Source organism: Sprattus sprattus, assembly GCF_963457725.1.
Source record: "Sprattus sprattus genome assembly, chromosome: 19".
Lineage (NCBI taxonomy): Eukaryota > Metazoa > Chordata > Actinopteri > Clupeiformes > Clupeidae > Sprattus > Sprattus sprattus.
In genome coordinates this window covers 16,684,275-16,699,274 of record NC_137917.1, presented here as the reverse complement: position 1 = coordinate 16,699,274, position 15,000 = coordinate 16,684,275, and the positions used below count along the sequence as shown (strand labels likewise).

General features: G+C 45.0%; 1 protein-coding gene across 1 annotated transcript in view; it reads left to right on the top strand.

The window, feature by feature from the left end:
• The window catches only part of LOC308381065 (mannosyl-oligosaccharide 1,2-alpha-mannosidase IA), a 190,966-nt gene that overhangs the window by 82,070 nt on the left and 93,896 nt on the right, over positions 1 to 15,000 (top strand). The window contains exon 2 of the mRNA XM_080858571.1: positions 10,674 to 10,770. Coding sequence (XP_080714697.1) covers positions 10,674 to 10,770 — 97 coding nt within the window. The remainder of the gene's footprint in view (positions 1 to 10,673; positions 10,771 to 15,000) is intronic.

The following is a 15,000-nucleotide window of genomic DNA, read 5'->3' as shown; positions in this document are numbered from 1 at the left end:
CCTGTGTAGGACTGGTGTGGGCTGGCCCTAGCCCACAGTGCCCATACCGGGCCTGTGAAGGATTGGTGTGGGCTGGCCCTAGCCCACAGTGCCCACAGCCTGCCTGCATGGGGCCGGTGGAGGCTTGCTTGCTGGGCAGTATCCTCTCTCCACAATGCCCCCCCCCCCCCCCCCTGCCCGCTGCGTCCCTGCATCCCCTCCTCATCCCATGCCCCCCCTCATCTCCACAGGCCTGCTTCTCCACAGGCCTGCTCCTGACCCTGGCAGACTTTAGACAAGCTTGGGAGGAGAGACATATGCACAAAGGATGGACAGGTGGTATGAGTTGGGACTTGCATGGGGCGCTATCAAGGGTTTTACTGTATTTAGAAATCCTGAAGCTATCAAAAATACAGACACTCCTCCTTTGAGGTTATGTGTTGTAATGTGCAGCACGAGCTACCAGATGTTAGTCTACTGGTAAAAAGGATGGCGACCACGAGTGGTGGGAATAAAGTTACAGGACTAGTCGGAAAAAGAAAGATGCCTCTGCCACTGTTTAGGGGTATTATGGTTTAGTCCCAAAGTTAAAAGTGACCAAGCCATTCCTAATGAAGCTCTGACGCTACTAGCCTCGAGAGAGCTGTGGCTAAAGAGGATGTGGTGTGGAGTTAAAATAAATGAAGGGCCATCTTTTTTAACTCTTCAACAAGGAGTTATCTTCCTGTTTCCCTCGCACTCAACTTCCACACTGGTGACCCCGTTTACTCTCGGATGATTCCGGAGTTTACAGTGCATGATGGCTAACGCAGTTAAGCTTCAATTAGGTAATTTCTGCCCTATATATCTCCTGGTTAAATATGAGTAGATATGGCCACATTTAACTTTATCTTGAGATGACTTCTTCCAACTACAAACGCAGTTTACTAGCCACATGATTAGATTCAACTGCCAGTCTGCCACCACAGCCGCACATCATCCCTGTTCAGCCCACTATGTGTTGGTATCCACCGCGGCAGTGTCATCGCAGGCTACCCCTAGCGAGGTATGCATAATCTATAGAATAAGGATGCTAATTTCGTATCTACTCATTATTCTATGTGCCATAAGTAGTTAAACCCAGCAAGACCTGTAGAAGTAGAGACCTGTAGAAGTAGGCTAATTGCATATTAGACACACAGCCGGTATATGCATGCTAGAATCTACCTGCTACAATAACCTATATTACCAGCAGCTCAGCTCTCATGTTTTACTTTTTTCTTTTTTTTTAAACACAAATACTGTCTTATAACGTATACCCAGGTGAGATGTCAGGATGGTAGCAAAAAGAGATACCTCCTAAGTCTGGTGGTGAATAGCGTCAGGGGCCTTCAGGAGATCTGCATAGGTGGACATCTGTGTGGGGATCCAGCAGGGCTTTCTCATCACTCAATGCTCACACACACTTGTGCACATATAAATGTATACCCATCCCCACAAAACTGGGTAAACATTAGAGGGTTTTAGTGTGTGTTTGTGTGTGTGTGTGTGTGTGTGTGTGTGTCTTATCAAGATGAACCATTTGCAGTTAGCTTTTTGAACCTCTCCTTTTTTTGCACCTCTGGAGGTCACCTCGGGTTGTCGTTGGTGTTCACGTTGGACATGTGAGGAATGAGAGGGAGACTCGTCTCTGATCAGTAAGCCTGGCACTTATGTTCTACACAAGCAACACATTGTGTGCTCCTCAGGCGTTTGTGAGATGGAGTTTCCAACTTCAGTAAGAGCCCTTCAAATGTTAATGCAGCGTCCTTGAGGGAGGACGACTGAGGAAAAAGAGAGAGAGCGAGAGAGAGAGAGAGAGAGAGAGAGAGAGACCAAAGAGGGGAGAGTAAATGAAGAGAGAGAGAGGAGAAAGAAAAGAGAGAGACTAAAGAAAGTGAGAGAGAGGTGATGAAGGGTGTCTTCAATTTACATCAAAGTTGTATAGTGGCCCTGCATTGTGGGATGACTTGTCGGGATGGGGAAAGTGTGTGTTCAGCAGTTGTGTGTGATTAAAGAAGTAAAGTTCTAAACAGCCTACTTTCTGCTGAGCAGAGGGGATTGCCATTGCCTTGGACTCACAAAAACACATGCGCATTCTCTCTCTCTCACACACACACACACACACACACACACACACACACACACACACACACACATATTCTCTCTCTCTTACACACACACATACTCTCCCTCTCTCTCACTCACACACACACACACACACACACACACACACACACACACACACACACACATACTCACACACATTTGCATTCCTCTCAGTCATTTGTCGCTCTTGTTCTTTTAGCCTCTGTATTGCTGAGGCAGAGCTCTGTACCAGTCCCCTGTCTCTGCATTAAATGAGTAGGGATTCACTTTGTCAAAGGAGAGAGTGACAAGACATGGAGGAGGGAGGATTGATCATGTCAAATATGTTGACTCATTAAAATACATTTTAACTTGTAAAACTGATTACACAAACATTAAACTTATTAAACTATTTTAACGTATTACATTTACTGTAAGTTGCCTATTTGGGATATTGGCAAAAGGAGATGGAGGAGGACAGAGAATGAGGGGATGACCGGTGGAGAGAAGAAGATTATTGGAGTTGAGGATGAAGATGAATGTGAGAGTGAGAGAGAGAGAGAAAGAGGGAAGGAGGGAGGGAGGGAGAGAGAGAGAGTTGTCTGTCAGGGACAGACCCCCCACGTGATGGAGTCAGAGGAATCCCTGGCCAAGGAGTGTCTCATACACAGACACAGTGAGAGTGGAGGAAGAGGAGGGGAAGCAAAGGGCGGATTACGCCCCGATCTTCGGATTTGTCCCAGACGCCCGCTTGTCCCAATCCCAATCCCAATCCGGCCAGCTGTGCGTCTGTTGGAATCCCAGCATCCGCGGCCCTCCTGAGTGGGCTGCTGTCACACTTTGAAAACAACCTCTTACTGTTCACCATGCTTCCATGGTTGTAGCGGCGGCATGCGATTGTGAGTTCTCTTTGAGTTTGAGCGGCTCCTGCTGTGCTCCCGAAGAAGGGAAGTGTATTAAAATCCATTCTCCCTCTCTCCTCATCTCCTGGAAGTCTCCCTCTCTCTCCTCGCCGCCATGCTGGTTGCCATGCTGGTTGCCATACAAAGATGGAAGCTCTTCTAGAACTCTGGGGCGATGCACTGAAGTGTAGTCTCAGTTGAATGAGCATCCTACTGCGTGTATTCTTTTGCCTGACACAGCGGGACAGGACACACAGACACTCAGACAGACAGACAGACAGGCAGACAGGCAGACAGGCAGACAGACAGACAGGCAGACAGACAGGCAAACCACAGGGGGTTCTGGAAGTTCCTACTGTGGTTGCTTGCCGGTGTAAGAAAAACCTGCGAGCCGTGAAACGTTACAGCGTAAGATTGTGCTGGGAGCCGAAGTCGTGCTGGCGGAACAGAAGGAGGCGACTTGTGTGTGTGTGTGTGTGTGTGTGTGTGTGTGTGTGTGTGTGTGTGTGTGTGTGTGTGTGTGTGTGTGTTTCTCCTGCTCATTCTTCCACAGCTGCCTCAGCTTTCCACAGCCCTGCTCCACCCACAGGACCTAATGGGGGCTGGTCACAGGCTCAGTGGCCATGTCTTCTTCCATTTGTGGTTCCCCTAAGGGAGCATATTCTATTCTGGGGTTTGGATTGTGCTTTTGCCATAATGACCTGTAGGTCATCAGCCCTGCATGGTTGTATGGTCAGGGGATGGATGAGGAAATAGCCAAGACCACAGTGACATGGTGAGGGAAACTGGCCATAGGCAACATGAAGCAAACAATAAAACATAACATTAAAAGTAGGGCTGTCAAGCGTTTAAAATAATTTGATCTAATAAATTACATGCTTTGTGATCAATTTATCTAAATGAATCGCATATATCAATTTGCCATGAGGAGCATTTAAATATTTGCCGTTTAAGTGAAGTGACAAAGTAAACAAGCCTGGCCGGTATGATGTTCACAACACAATAATGGCAAACAACAGATAAGTCAATGGACTTTATTAAATAATGAACACATTTTCTTTAGTCCTGATTAACCCATCTCATAGCTTGTCTAAACCTAACGAGCTAACTAAATTAGGTAACATCAGACTACACAATCAACTAAAGAACTGATCAAATCAAGTTGGGTTTGTTTCAGGAGATATTTAGTGAACAGTTTGAAAGACTGAACTTGAATTTCAATAAACCATCTGTAGGCGGACTATCCAAAGGCAGGAGGACTGCATCCATTCTGATCCCCTCTGCATGCACTCTTCTGTTCTGAGCTGAGGCATGTGTGCATCATCACATCTGCACCTCCTCAACCTCCCTCTGCAGCTTCTGGTCTGCCTTTGATTCACCCCCCAGCCCCTTTCTCTTCCTCTGTCGTTTCTGCCCTCTCTCTTCTACCATCCCTCCATCCTTCCTGCCCTCCGTGCGTCAGCTCTGTGTGTGTGCATCCGCCACATCTGTGGCCCATTAGGACAGACGGAGACCCTTCATCATGCTTTTCTTTTTCTCTTTCTCTCTCTCTCTCTCCATCACTATCTCTCTCTCACTCTCTATCTACCTCTGTCTGCCACCCACGCCGTCAGTCTTCTTACTTCTTGTCCTTTGTCACTCTACTAATCTGTCTCTCTCTCACACTCACACTTCTTCTTTTTCCTCCTCTTTTCCTCTTCCTGTTATTCTCTATCTATCTCTCTCTCACACACACACACACACACACACACACACACACACACACACACACTGTCAGTGTTAGTTTGATAATTGGCTCAGATTGGTTTGGCGTGGCATTGGGGAAATGTTGCATTGGAGGCTGTCTGTTTTGAGCCGCTGAGTGCTTAAAGCGCGTGGCTCACTCAGGAGGCTCATGCCTGGCCTATTGATTAAATATCAGGGCACTGAGAAGCCCTGCTGCGCGGGGAGCTCCAGCTCCTCACTAATCAGCTCCGAATTCCTACGCCAGCTATGCTAGCCCTGCCTTCCCAAGCCCCCCTGCCCCCCTGCCCGCCGCCTGCCAGTCTAGCTGCCTCTCATGACTGGTTCACAATGTTTTTCGTTCACACTCACCTAGCCTGAAGTTTAACCACTTGTTTCAGTTTCCTTTCTGTATGTTAGTCTACACTATCTCTTCCCTCTCTTTCTCTCCCTCCTGTGATCTATCCATTTTGGACTATCTATTGATCTATATATCTCCCTCTCCAACACCATCTATCCATTTCTCTTTCATATGTGTCTGTATTTTCCCTGTTCTATCAAAAGTCACCTCTTTCTCTCTTGCCCACTTTTTGTCCCCTTCTCCTTTCTCTTCTCTCCTCTCTCTCTCTCTCTCCCTCTCTCTCTCTCTCCGCACTCAGCTGGTGTGTCTGAGGTGTCGTAGTTGACTGCGCACAGCTGGGTCTTCTCTGGGGGGGGGGGGGGGGGGGGGGGGATGACTCGGTCCAAAAACTTGTTTGTGTATTTGTTTTCTTGACTTGTGTCTCCAAGGCACGACAGACTTGAGTAGTTTGGTCCGGGTGAATAATTCATGGCCGCCGTTAATATGATTCAGCTGCAGCTCCCATGAGCTGTTTTAGCCTCACTGCCGGGGATGGAGCGGGACAGAGTGGTGCCGTTTACCTACAGAGAGCGGATTATGTATGGATTATATGAGAAGAGAGTGTGTTTAGATTAAAGAGGGAGCACTTCGGCGATCCTCTGAAAGGACACACTCTGGATCACACAGCGTTTGGTACATAACAAATTTAGTCCCCGAGAACAAGAAGGCAACAACTTAAATCGCATAAGCTGACACACAGATTTTTGAGGATGACGAACAAACTGTTGTGTGAAGCTTGCAATATGCTTTATTCTTGTGTGATGGGAAATATACATTATACATTTGTTGATACAATGAATAAAACATCGTGGCTGAGTTGAGAGTTAGTGAAATTGAATTACATTTTACTATTAGTCATTTATCAACACAGTCCAGGCTCTGAAAAATAATAACACTGCAGATGGTTACTGGGTCAATGTCAAATACACTTTGCTGGTTTATTCTCACAGAGCGGTTAATAGCGTTGATGTTCCAGTTCCACCAGAACGGCAATTAGTTAGCAAGCGCTAAAGCTGTTTGCGCCTTGTCAGTCTCTCATGTCAGTGGTGAGTGGGTTGGCATGGCGTGGGCTCACTTTCAGATCCTGATGCTAAAACACCTACTGGCACTGGCTCTGCCACCTCGCCCCTGTTAGCAGCTCATAGAAGCCTGTTTTTCTCACCCAAGTTCGTTATTATTCATCATTAAAGCCATGACTCAGAGACGAGAACACTGCCCTGAACACTTTTCTTTTTATATCCTTTTCACTCACTCATCCACAATCTAAGAGACTTTGAGGAGAGAGCATAATAATGGGGCACATGGAGAATGAAAGGCCTGTTAGTAGCTGATGGCATAAAAAACCCTGTCTTTCTTGGCTTCTTACCATAATATTAGGTTTAAATCAACCTTAGGTGAGACTGTGCTATCACATGTCAGCACTTACAGGTTGCCTTGATAAGGCAAAGTGGTGAATCAGTCTCTGGATACAGTGTCTGAGCCATCATTAGTGCTCTCTCTTTGAGTGAAGGACATTTTCACACTAGCTTTTGCTTGAACAAATTGAAAAGTATATGTTATAAATGTATAGGGATAATATAGAACCCTGAACTTTATAGCAGATGGCAGAGTATGGGCAATGATGTTATTATGATGTTTCAGTTGTCGTCTAACCTTCATTAGGTATCTCTTTGGCTGAATTGGTAGAGCAAAGCTGCTAGCACCAATGCTGTGGGTTCAGCACACAGTGAGCATCACATACTGAGTGATAATATGTACAATTGGTCTGCAAAGCAGTTTACTGTGGATCAGAGCATGTGTCTTAGCATGAAAGAGCACACATTCATTTGTTCATTCATTAATTCATTCATCCATCCATCCAGCCATCTGTTCATTCACTCATGCATTCCTTCATTCATTCATTCATTCATTCATTCATTCATTCATTCATTCAGTGATTCATTTGTTCATTTGTTCATTTGTCCAGGTGAGCACACCTACGGATTCAAATATGTAGCATTTTTCTAGGAACCTTTTGAACCATAATGCGAGTAAATATTTCTGAATGACTAACTGTAAATGTGCCTCTAGTCTGGCTGCCTTCACCGCGTGGTAGGGGGGTCCAGGCTGTGTTCCTTGCCTGCTGGGCGCTCCCTGCTCTGGGGAGGCTGTCAGGGAGGACTGGGGCGATAATGGCTGCCTGGTTTGTTTTTAACATCATCCAGTGGGTTAGGGTCCCGTGCAAGGACCATATTGCCTTTCCAGCTGGTCAGCACCAGGCTGTTTTTTTTTTGTCGTTTTTCCAGCACACAGTTCCATGCGCTCAGGCTCCGTGATGACGTTGATGTGAAAGAGGGATGAAGTTTTGCATTACTGTGCGTTATTCATGTCTCATCTAAGGATGGATATTGCTTTGGGTTTTTTTTCTTTTCTTTCCTTTCCTCGAAGGATCAAACAGTGTGTTGGCTCATTAAGGGAGAACACAGTTCTGGTTGTTTCTCTAATGGGGAGCTTTTGCTCATCGTTTAGCTGTCATTGACAAGATGAAGCCCATTAATACAGCATCTTTCCTGCAAGGACTTCATTAAACCACGCTGTCTGTATTTTTTCTTTTTTTGTTGTTGTTTCTAGTGCCTTCTCTCGAGCGTGTCTTGTGTCCTCGATCGACTCAACTCCATAGGGGTAAGGGTGTTGGAGGCCTCACTGAGCCATGAACCACAAACCCCCCCACCCCCTTGATGTTCTCCACTGAGGGTTTTGATTTCGACAGCAGCTGAAACAATGAAGATCGTTTCCCGAGTTTCCGAGTCGATCCCTGACTCATTTGAATCACCGTTCGGGGGTTGTGCTATTGACCTACCGCGTCGAACAACTAGGCTATTAGCGAGCCGGGCAGCGGTCAATGGCCACAGCAGGGTTTGGGTAGAACTGAGCTTTGGGCGTGGCTTACTGTAGGCTAATACCACAGGCAGCCCTCCGCCCTCGTCCCTGAGTTGCACCGCCTGAGGGCCTGCTGGCCCAGTCTAGCTGGGCTGCTATTGATCTGTTTGGGTCAGTGTGTGATCTGCCTGTGGTTCGACATCCAACCCCCGACTTCATCAACTCCCAGTGTGGCATGTACATGTAGGACTCGTGTTTGACACAAAAGCTTCCACTGGGTCTCTTGGGTCCAGTGTTTACGTGATGGATTAAGCAAAGTTAAAGGATGTGTGTTTGAGGACCTTTGGAGATTTGGTTGAATTTTGTTTGATGACTCGTGCTTTTTGTTTTTCATAGATTAATTAGGTGATGGCCTACGTGTACATCCCCCTTTGTAAAAGTCCATTTTATGGGAGAAACACACACACACACTAAAACACTTTGCTGAATTATGAACGACGCTGGTTCCTGCTTTTATTTTGTTTCCAAGAGGTTCGACTTCGACGAAGTATCAAACTGTCACGCCTCTAACAAACCACTCTCGACACACAACAGTGCTGCCGGATCTGCAGGCATCTGGAGAGCTGTCATGTGTGTGTGTTATATCAGTGATGGAACACCTCACAGCAGGAGGGATCACGTGCTAAAGCATCTGCCTTGGTTTTTTAGCCTGTTTTTTTTATCTTGTTTTTTTTTTAGCATTTCCATTTTATGGGGTCTGTGTTGAAATGGCAGCAACATTATGCCACCTGTCGCCCCCCACCTCCACTCTTGCAGACCCCCCACCCTCTCAGAGGTCCAACCACTGCAGACAATGAAGACATCATTTTATGTTCAGATTGTATTTGATTATTTTTGATAAAAGAGAGAGAGTTTACAGTGTGTTAAAATAGTTCAATTTGAGCGTCTTAGTGCTCCGTCTCCACCTGCTGCTATTGGCCAGTGTGCGAGGAGATATGGGGGGATGCATGTTGGCATGAGGAGAGGGGTAGAAGAGGAAAATACATTCTCTCTCTCTCTCTCTCCCTCTTTCTCTCTCTCTCCCTCTCTTTCTCTCTCCCTCTATCTCATGTACACTCTACCCTAGGTTCCTTTTATAATTTTTTTTACTTTTATCTATCGATAGTATGTGCACTTTTGTTGTTATGCTGTTCCATGTCAAATACAGCAACCTGCAATCTGGCATGAAGGTGTGATACAAATAACCAATGACAATTATTATTATTATTATTATTAATAAGCGATTTCCACCGTAGCTGGGTCCATTTGTACTGGCTAAACTGAGCACAGGGGGTTGAGTGGTGATTTGTTTTACAGTGACTTGAACCTGAAGGCTCCCTGTCCCGAGACGACCCTTGTGAAATACTGCAAGTCGTATTTTAGCGGTGATCTGGCCGTCTCCTGCAGTAGAGCTAAAATACCTCCAGCCCAGTGACCCAGTTAACTGCGGTCCTTCAGAGAGTATTACGTTTACCTGATGTAGGTCTCGCTGTGGATGTAATTACAATAGTCATGGGAGGCTCAGAATGGAGTACAATAAGGAGGGGCTCATGGCAGTATGTGAAATAAAAAAAAAAGCAGCGTTGATGATGTTGAGAAAAGGATATTAAGAGGGGTTTTCTGTCAACCTGCAAGAAGCGAAATCATGAATAGTTTGAAAGGATCAAACACCAGTCCATACTGTGTCAAATACAAAACTGCATAAAGTATGCAGTATGTAAACCTTATGTCTAAACCTTCCGTTGTGTAATGGATGCTTTAAAATGTCAAAATGAAAATGTATTCTATTACAGTTACATGTCCCGAGTGCATCAGCTCAGTGAAGATCTTACACTTTTTAAAGTATTTCTCTAAGATTAAATATTAGTTTTTGTACAGTGTACCATGTACCTATTCATGAACATAGGCATTAATGAGAGTGCTGTCAGACACCCATGCCCCTGCTGCTGCCTAGCTCATTAAAGCTGTCTTTGGCTCTAGGCAGAAATGAATAGTTTGTGTATGCTGTCATTTCATAGAAAAGGATTAAATCCCTTGTTGTTTTTCCCATTTCTCTCCGCCCCCTCCGCACCCACCTATCTTCTTTCTCTCTCTCCCTTTCTGCCGTCTCTCTCTCCCCTCTTCCATTTCTCTTTCTTCTCTTAATCTTTCCACCTGTCTTCCTCCGTCTGACTCAAACTTCCCCTCTATCACTGTAGTTTGTCACAAGGCCAACAGCAACAGTTACACTACATAGAGAGCCTCCCTCACCTCATCCAACCCACAACAAGCTTTTTTGTTCTTCTTCAAAATAACTTTTCTCTTCCTCTACCTCACTTTCTTTCCAAGTGGGATATTTGTCTGCTGCAGGCAATATAGTTGCTTGGGGAATTGGTGATTCTAGTCAGAAGAGTTGTCTGTCAATCATTCTACTGTGGCTCTTCCCACACACACACACACACACACACACACACACACACACACACACACACACACACACACACAGATGTGTGTCTTTTTAGCTAATAAATGCACACATAAATATATGTTGTTGCTAGAACTGCGATATGCTTGAAGGTTAGGTAGCTGCTGACTCTCAGATCCGGTGTGCCCTTGAGTCAGTTGACGCATGTTATTGCTTGTGTTGATGTTTTGGTTTAACAGGTCCTATATGTCTGTCATTTCAGATGATGAAGTTCGCCTGGGACAACTACAAGCGCTACGCCTGGGGCAAGAACGAGCTGCACCCTGTGACCTTGAAGGGCCACATCGGGAACATGTTCGGTGAGTGACAATGTCCAACATCAAACATCTGCAAAATTGAATACCTTCATCCTCATGGAGCCTGCATGGTTCCCATAGTTCTGGTGCAGCAGTGTCTCTCAGGCTGGTTCAGGTTGTGTTCGAGGAGTACCAGGTCAGTCAGACTCAGAGCCGTGTCTCCTGCCTCACTGAAGGGAGTGATTTCCTCACTGCCACTCAAAGGTTGGCAGGAGCAAACCATGTCAGGGAAAACACGTGAATGAGAGTGAGAACAAAACAGAAGTGGGCGTAATTGTCCTGATTAACTCCATCTGTTCAGAATCTGTTCTCTGTTTGACACGTGAAATAGACTGTGATATATCCTGCCCCATAAATTCTGCCGACCGCTCCAATCACCTGTCACCCCCGTACACACACACACACACACACACACACACACACACACACACACATACACACATCACCACCACCCCACTGTTTCCAATCCATCACTCTGCCATCTCAATTACAACTGACAGTCATGGAACCTGATGCTGTGAGTCTAATCAGAGTGTGTCAGAGAAGGTCCTGTGAAAAGGGCAAGCAGGGGTTTAAATGAGAGGGTTGATGACACTGCAGGGGGTGGAGTGGATGTTGAGGGGTCTCTGGATGGAAGTGTCCAGAATGTCCAGCAGGGTCATCTTCCTGTCTGTCTTGTTCTGAGAAAGGTGACATTTCCCAAGCTGCTAATGACACTGCCTCTGGTGCTAAACAAAGCAAATCACGTCTGACATTTTGCGGAGGCATCCCAATACTATGATAATTACATCACAATACTATGATAATAACATCACAATGCTATGACAATTACATCACAATACTATGATAATTACAAGGCACCAAGACCCCAGGTGCCTTATAATTATCACATTATAAGATGTATGCGTAGTGAAAAAAAAGAGTTTAAAATCCAAAGAGCAGGGCTGGCTCCGTGCCAGGGGTAGCTGATGTCTCGAGTGAATCTCTTCTCTTCTTCTCTTTTCGTTGTTTGTTTCAGTAACACCCCACACACCTCATATTTATTGTTAAATTACCATGAAATGCCAGAGGGAAGGCTGTAATATTCTTTCACATTTCAAGGCACATCTCTCAGCTACAGGTGCAGCATGAATTAATGTGTTTGTTGGTTTATTTTATGGCATTTACTGAATCTAATAAAAAGGAGTCTAGGGTTTGGATGATCAGTTTTTGGCCTATCCTCGACTTTACAGCGTTTCTGTTGCCTTGGCAGTGATGCCTTGAAGGCCCTAACCGAGTGGCATCAGTGAATACTACAGGACACAGCAGGGGACCTTCAGTTTTCCAGGCCACCCTTCCCTGTCCATTCATCAGCCATCAATACTTATCATTTAATTGCTGCCTTTATCAGTGCAGTGCAATTAGCCATAGGAAAACACATGCTGCGTAGATAGCCTGATGTTGCGTGCAGTGTAGGATGTTAAACAGTCATTTAATGATGCTTTCCAGCATCCAGGAAATAAGCTCTTCCTTTCAAGTCTATGAAGGAAGAATAGTTTACAGCATCGAAATATCGCTAATCCGAAAAGCAAATAGCGCTCCCTGTGCATTCCGATTTGGAGTAAATGTGTCTCGGTTTTTTTTCATTGCTAGTTTCCCATCATTTGCTAGCATACAGTAGCTTCTGGATCAGCCTCGGAGCACAGTGTTTTATTTAGGGTTATGCTGTGAAGTGGCACAGAAGGAAGCCAGGTATGAAATTGGCTGCTATGTTCTTTTAATCCTGTGAGTAAACAGGGGATGTGCGGAGATTGGATCCCTGTTTAGCCTTCTCACAGAGGAGCATGTCAATGCGCTCAAAGTCACCGGAACATTCTACCCTCCCAACATCTGCAGCCAAGACCCTTTGAGACCCTGAGAGACAGAAGCCTCTGAAGCCTCCATTGCTGTCTTTCTCACCACTCACTCAGAGTCCTTCTTCTACATTTTAATTTCAGTTATTACTATTTGCTGCGTTTTCTTCTTTATATCTTTTTATCCACTTTGCCCCTTTCTTTTATTTTCCTTATTTGTTGACTTTTACTTTACACTTTTGCCTATCTCTTACCTCTACAGATACTAACATATGTGAAACTAAAGTTCTGGAAGAAAACCCTTAAAGAAAAATGGTGGTTCTTTGTTACAGTGTGAACAGTCATTATCATGAACAATATTAAAAATAGCCAGCAATGTATTTTTGCTTTACTGTACGCTATGGAGCAAAGCCCATGCATTACTACCACTGAATGTCTGATGTCATTTTGTAGAAAAAGCAATGCTTTCTACTAATTAGCATCGAGTGACATTAGCACATGCTTATGAAGTGCCTGATGTGCACCAGAAATGTAACTACATTTTGTGGCGACACTGCTATAAATTGCTGACCATTGTTTACTTTGCGAGCAAGCTGTCTACTTTGAGAGCAAGCTGTCTACTTGTAGGCTACTCACTAAAATAAGCTATGTAATGTTAGACAGTTTGCTGGTTATTTTACAACAACAGGGTTATCAGATTGTAAAGTAAATGTCTATTTCACTTTAACTTCTTAAAAATGTAAGTGAAAAAAAATTATACGAACAAATTATACGAACACGGCCATCCATAAGTTTGGTCCTCCATCTTTTTTGTACGCAGGCACACCAGTGCACAGGTATAAATGCTCCCAACAGAGTCGGCGACCTACGTCAGGGCTCTGCGTAGAGCTCTAGGTCTAACCATACATCAGCCTTCAGTGGAACAGGGTGAGCGAGGGCTTTTGGGCAGGAGTGAGAATGTGAGAGGACTCTGGCCTGCCATGCGTGGGCATCGCCACAGCTTTTCAATATGCAAATGAGGATTAACAGTGGAGCTGTGAGAGCTGTTTCAGTTCAATGACAAAGAAAAGTTTCGCTGCGAAATGAAATGCTCGGGGGGGGGGGGGGGGGGGGGGAACACCACATATGTGGCAACAAACATTTTGCAATGTGCTTTACAAAGTGAGTCACCCACCGCACACGTTGTACAGCCTACTGCACCAAGGGCTTGCAATCTTTTAAACCTAAAGATGAATACAATGATGAATACAAAAAAACTACATGACGGGAGAGTTATAAGTCATATGTTTACACCAACCGTCTGATGCGTGGCTCAGAAAAACACAACGCTTTAGATCTGAACCAATCATTTTTTGTTTATTCAATATATTCTTTAATTTATACTAATGTGGTCAGGCGGAGACAAAAACACCAAACTCGTTCAGAGAAAAGGGCTTTTTTCTGCCAGGCTTGTCGGGCAGTTGTCACAGTTTTAAGTAGCCACACACACTTTCAGACCTGAAGCAAATAACTGTTTTGTTTGTTCACTGATGAAGATCATTTCCAATCTCGGGAGTCCTGAGGTAACTAGGGTGAATTTTCACCTAACATTCACTATCTTTATTCTCTACCACACTGGGAAGGGAACAACATTGAAACCAAACAATCTCCATGAGATGTGACCGCCATGAAGATTAAGCAGTGACCGCCATGAAGATTAAGCATACTGGACAACAACACTGTTGCCTGTCGCTATACTGAGCATAACCATCTGACTGCCAATGATGAGAGCTGAGGATGACGATGACAATGATGATGATGATGATGATGATGATGACGACGATGATGATGATGATGATGATGATGGGTGTATCACTGCAACATAATTGAAGGGGAGTACTTGAGCGGCTCAGACATGGTGATGACACGCTGAAAGAGAGACTGATTTCTCCGCGAAGGCGCCTCTTTTGTGCAGCGCTCAGTGAGATTTCATGAAGCCCTCGGTTTCTTTTGCGATTAGAGGAAAGCACCCCGATGCCGTGGTAGTGGCATCGTGAAGTCGCTAAATGATATGTCGGCATACATCATCTCCTCATTGAATAGCAAATAAGCTATTTATATTCATGTTGAGTATAATTTAAAGGCATCTTTTTTGTTGACAGTTATCCTTCACTTGGACTGCTTAGGGGGTTGTTAGTATGGCAGTGAGGTTGGCTGGGGTGAGGCCGCCTGCTGTTATAATCTCCAGGAGGAATAATGAGGCCAGGGAAACATGGCTGGAGGCAGACTGTGGGTTCTGTACTGCTGATTCTACAATAATTGCAGGTACACTTTCAGGTTGTCCCACGGAGGATGAGTCTGGCTTTGGCTGTATATGCCTGTGAGCGCATGTGGTTGTGTGTGTGTGTGTATCTGCATATAT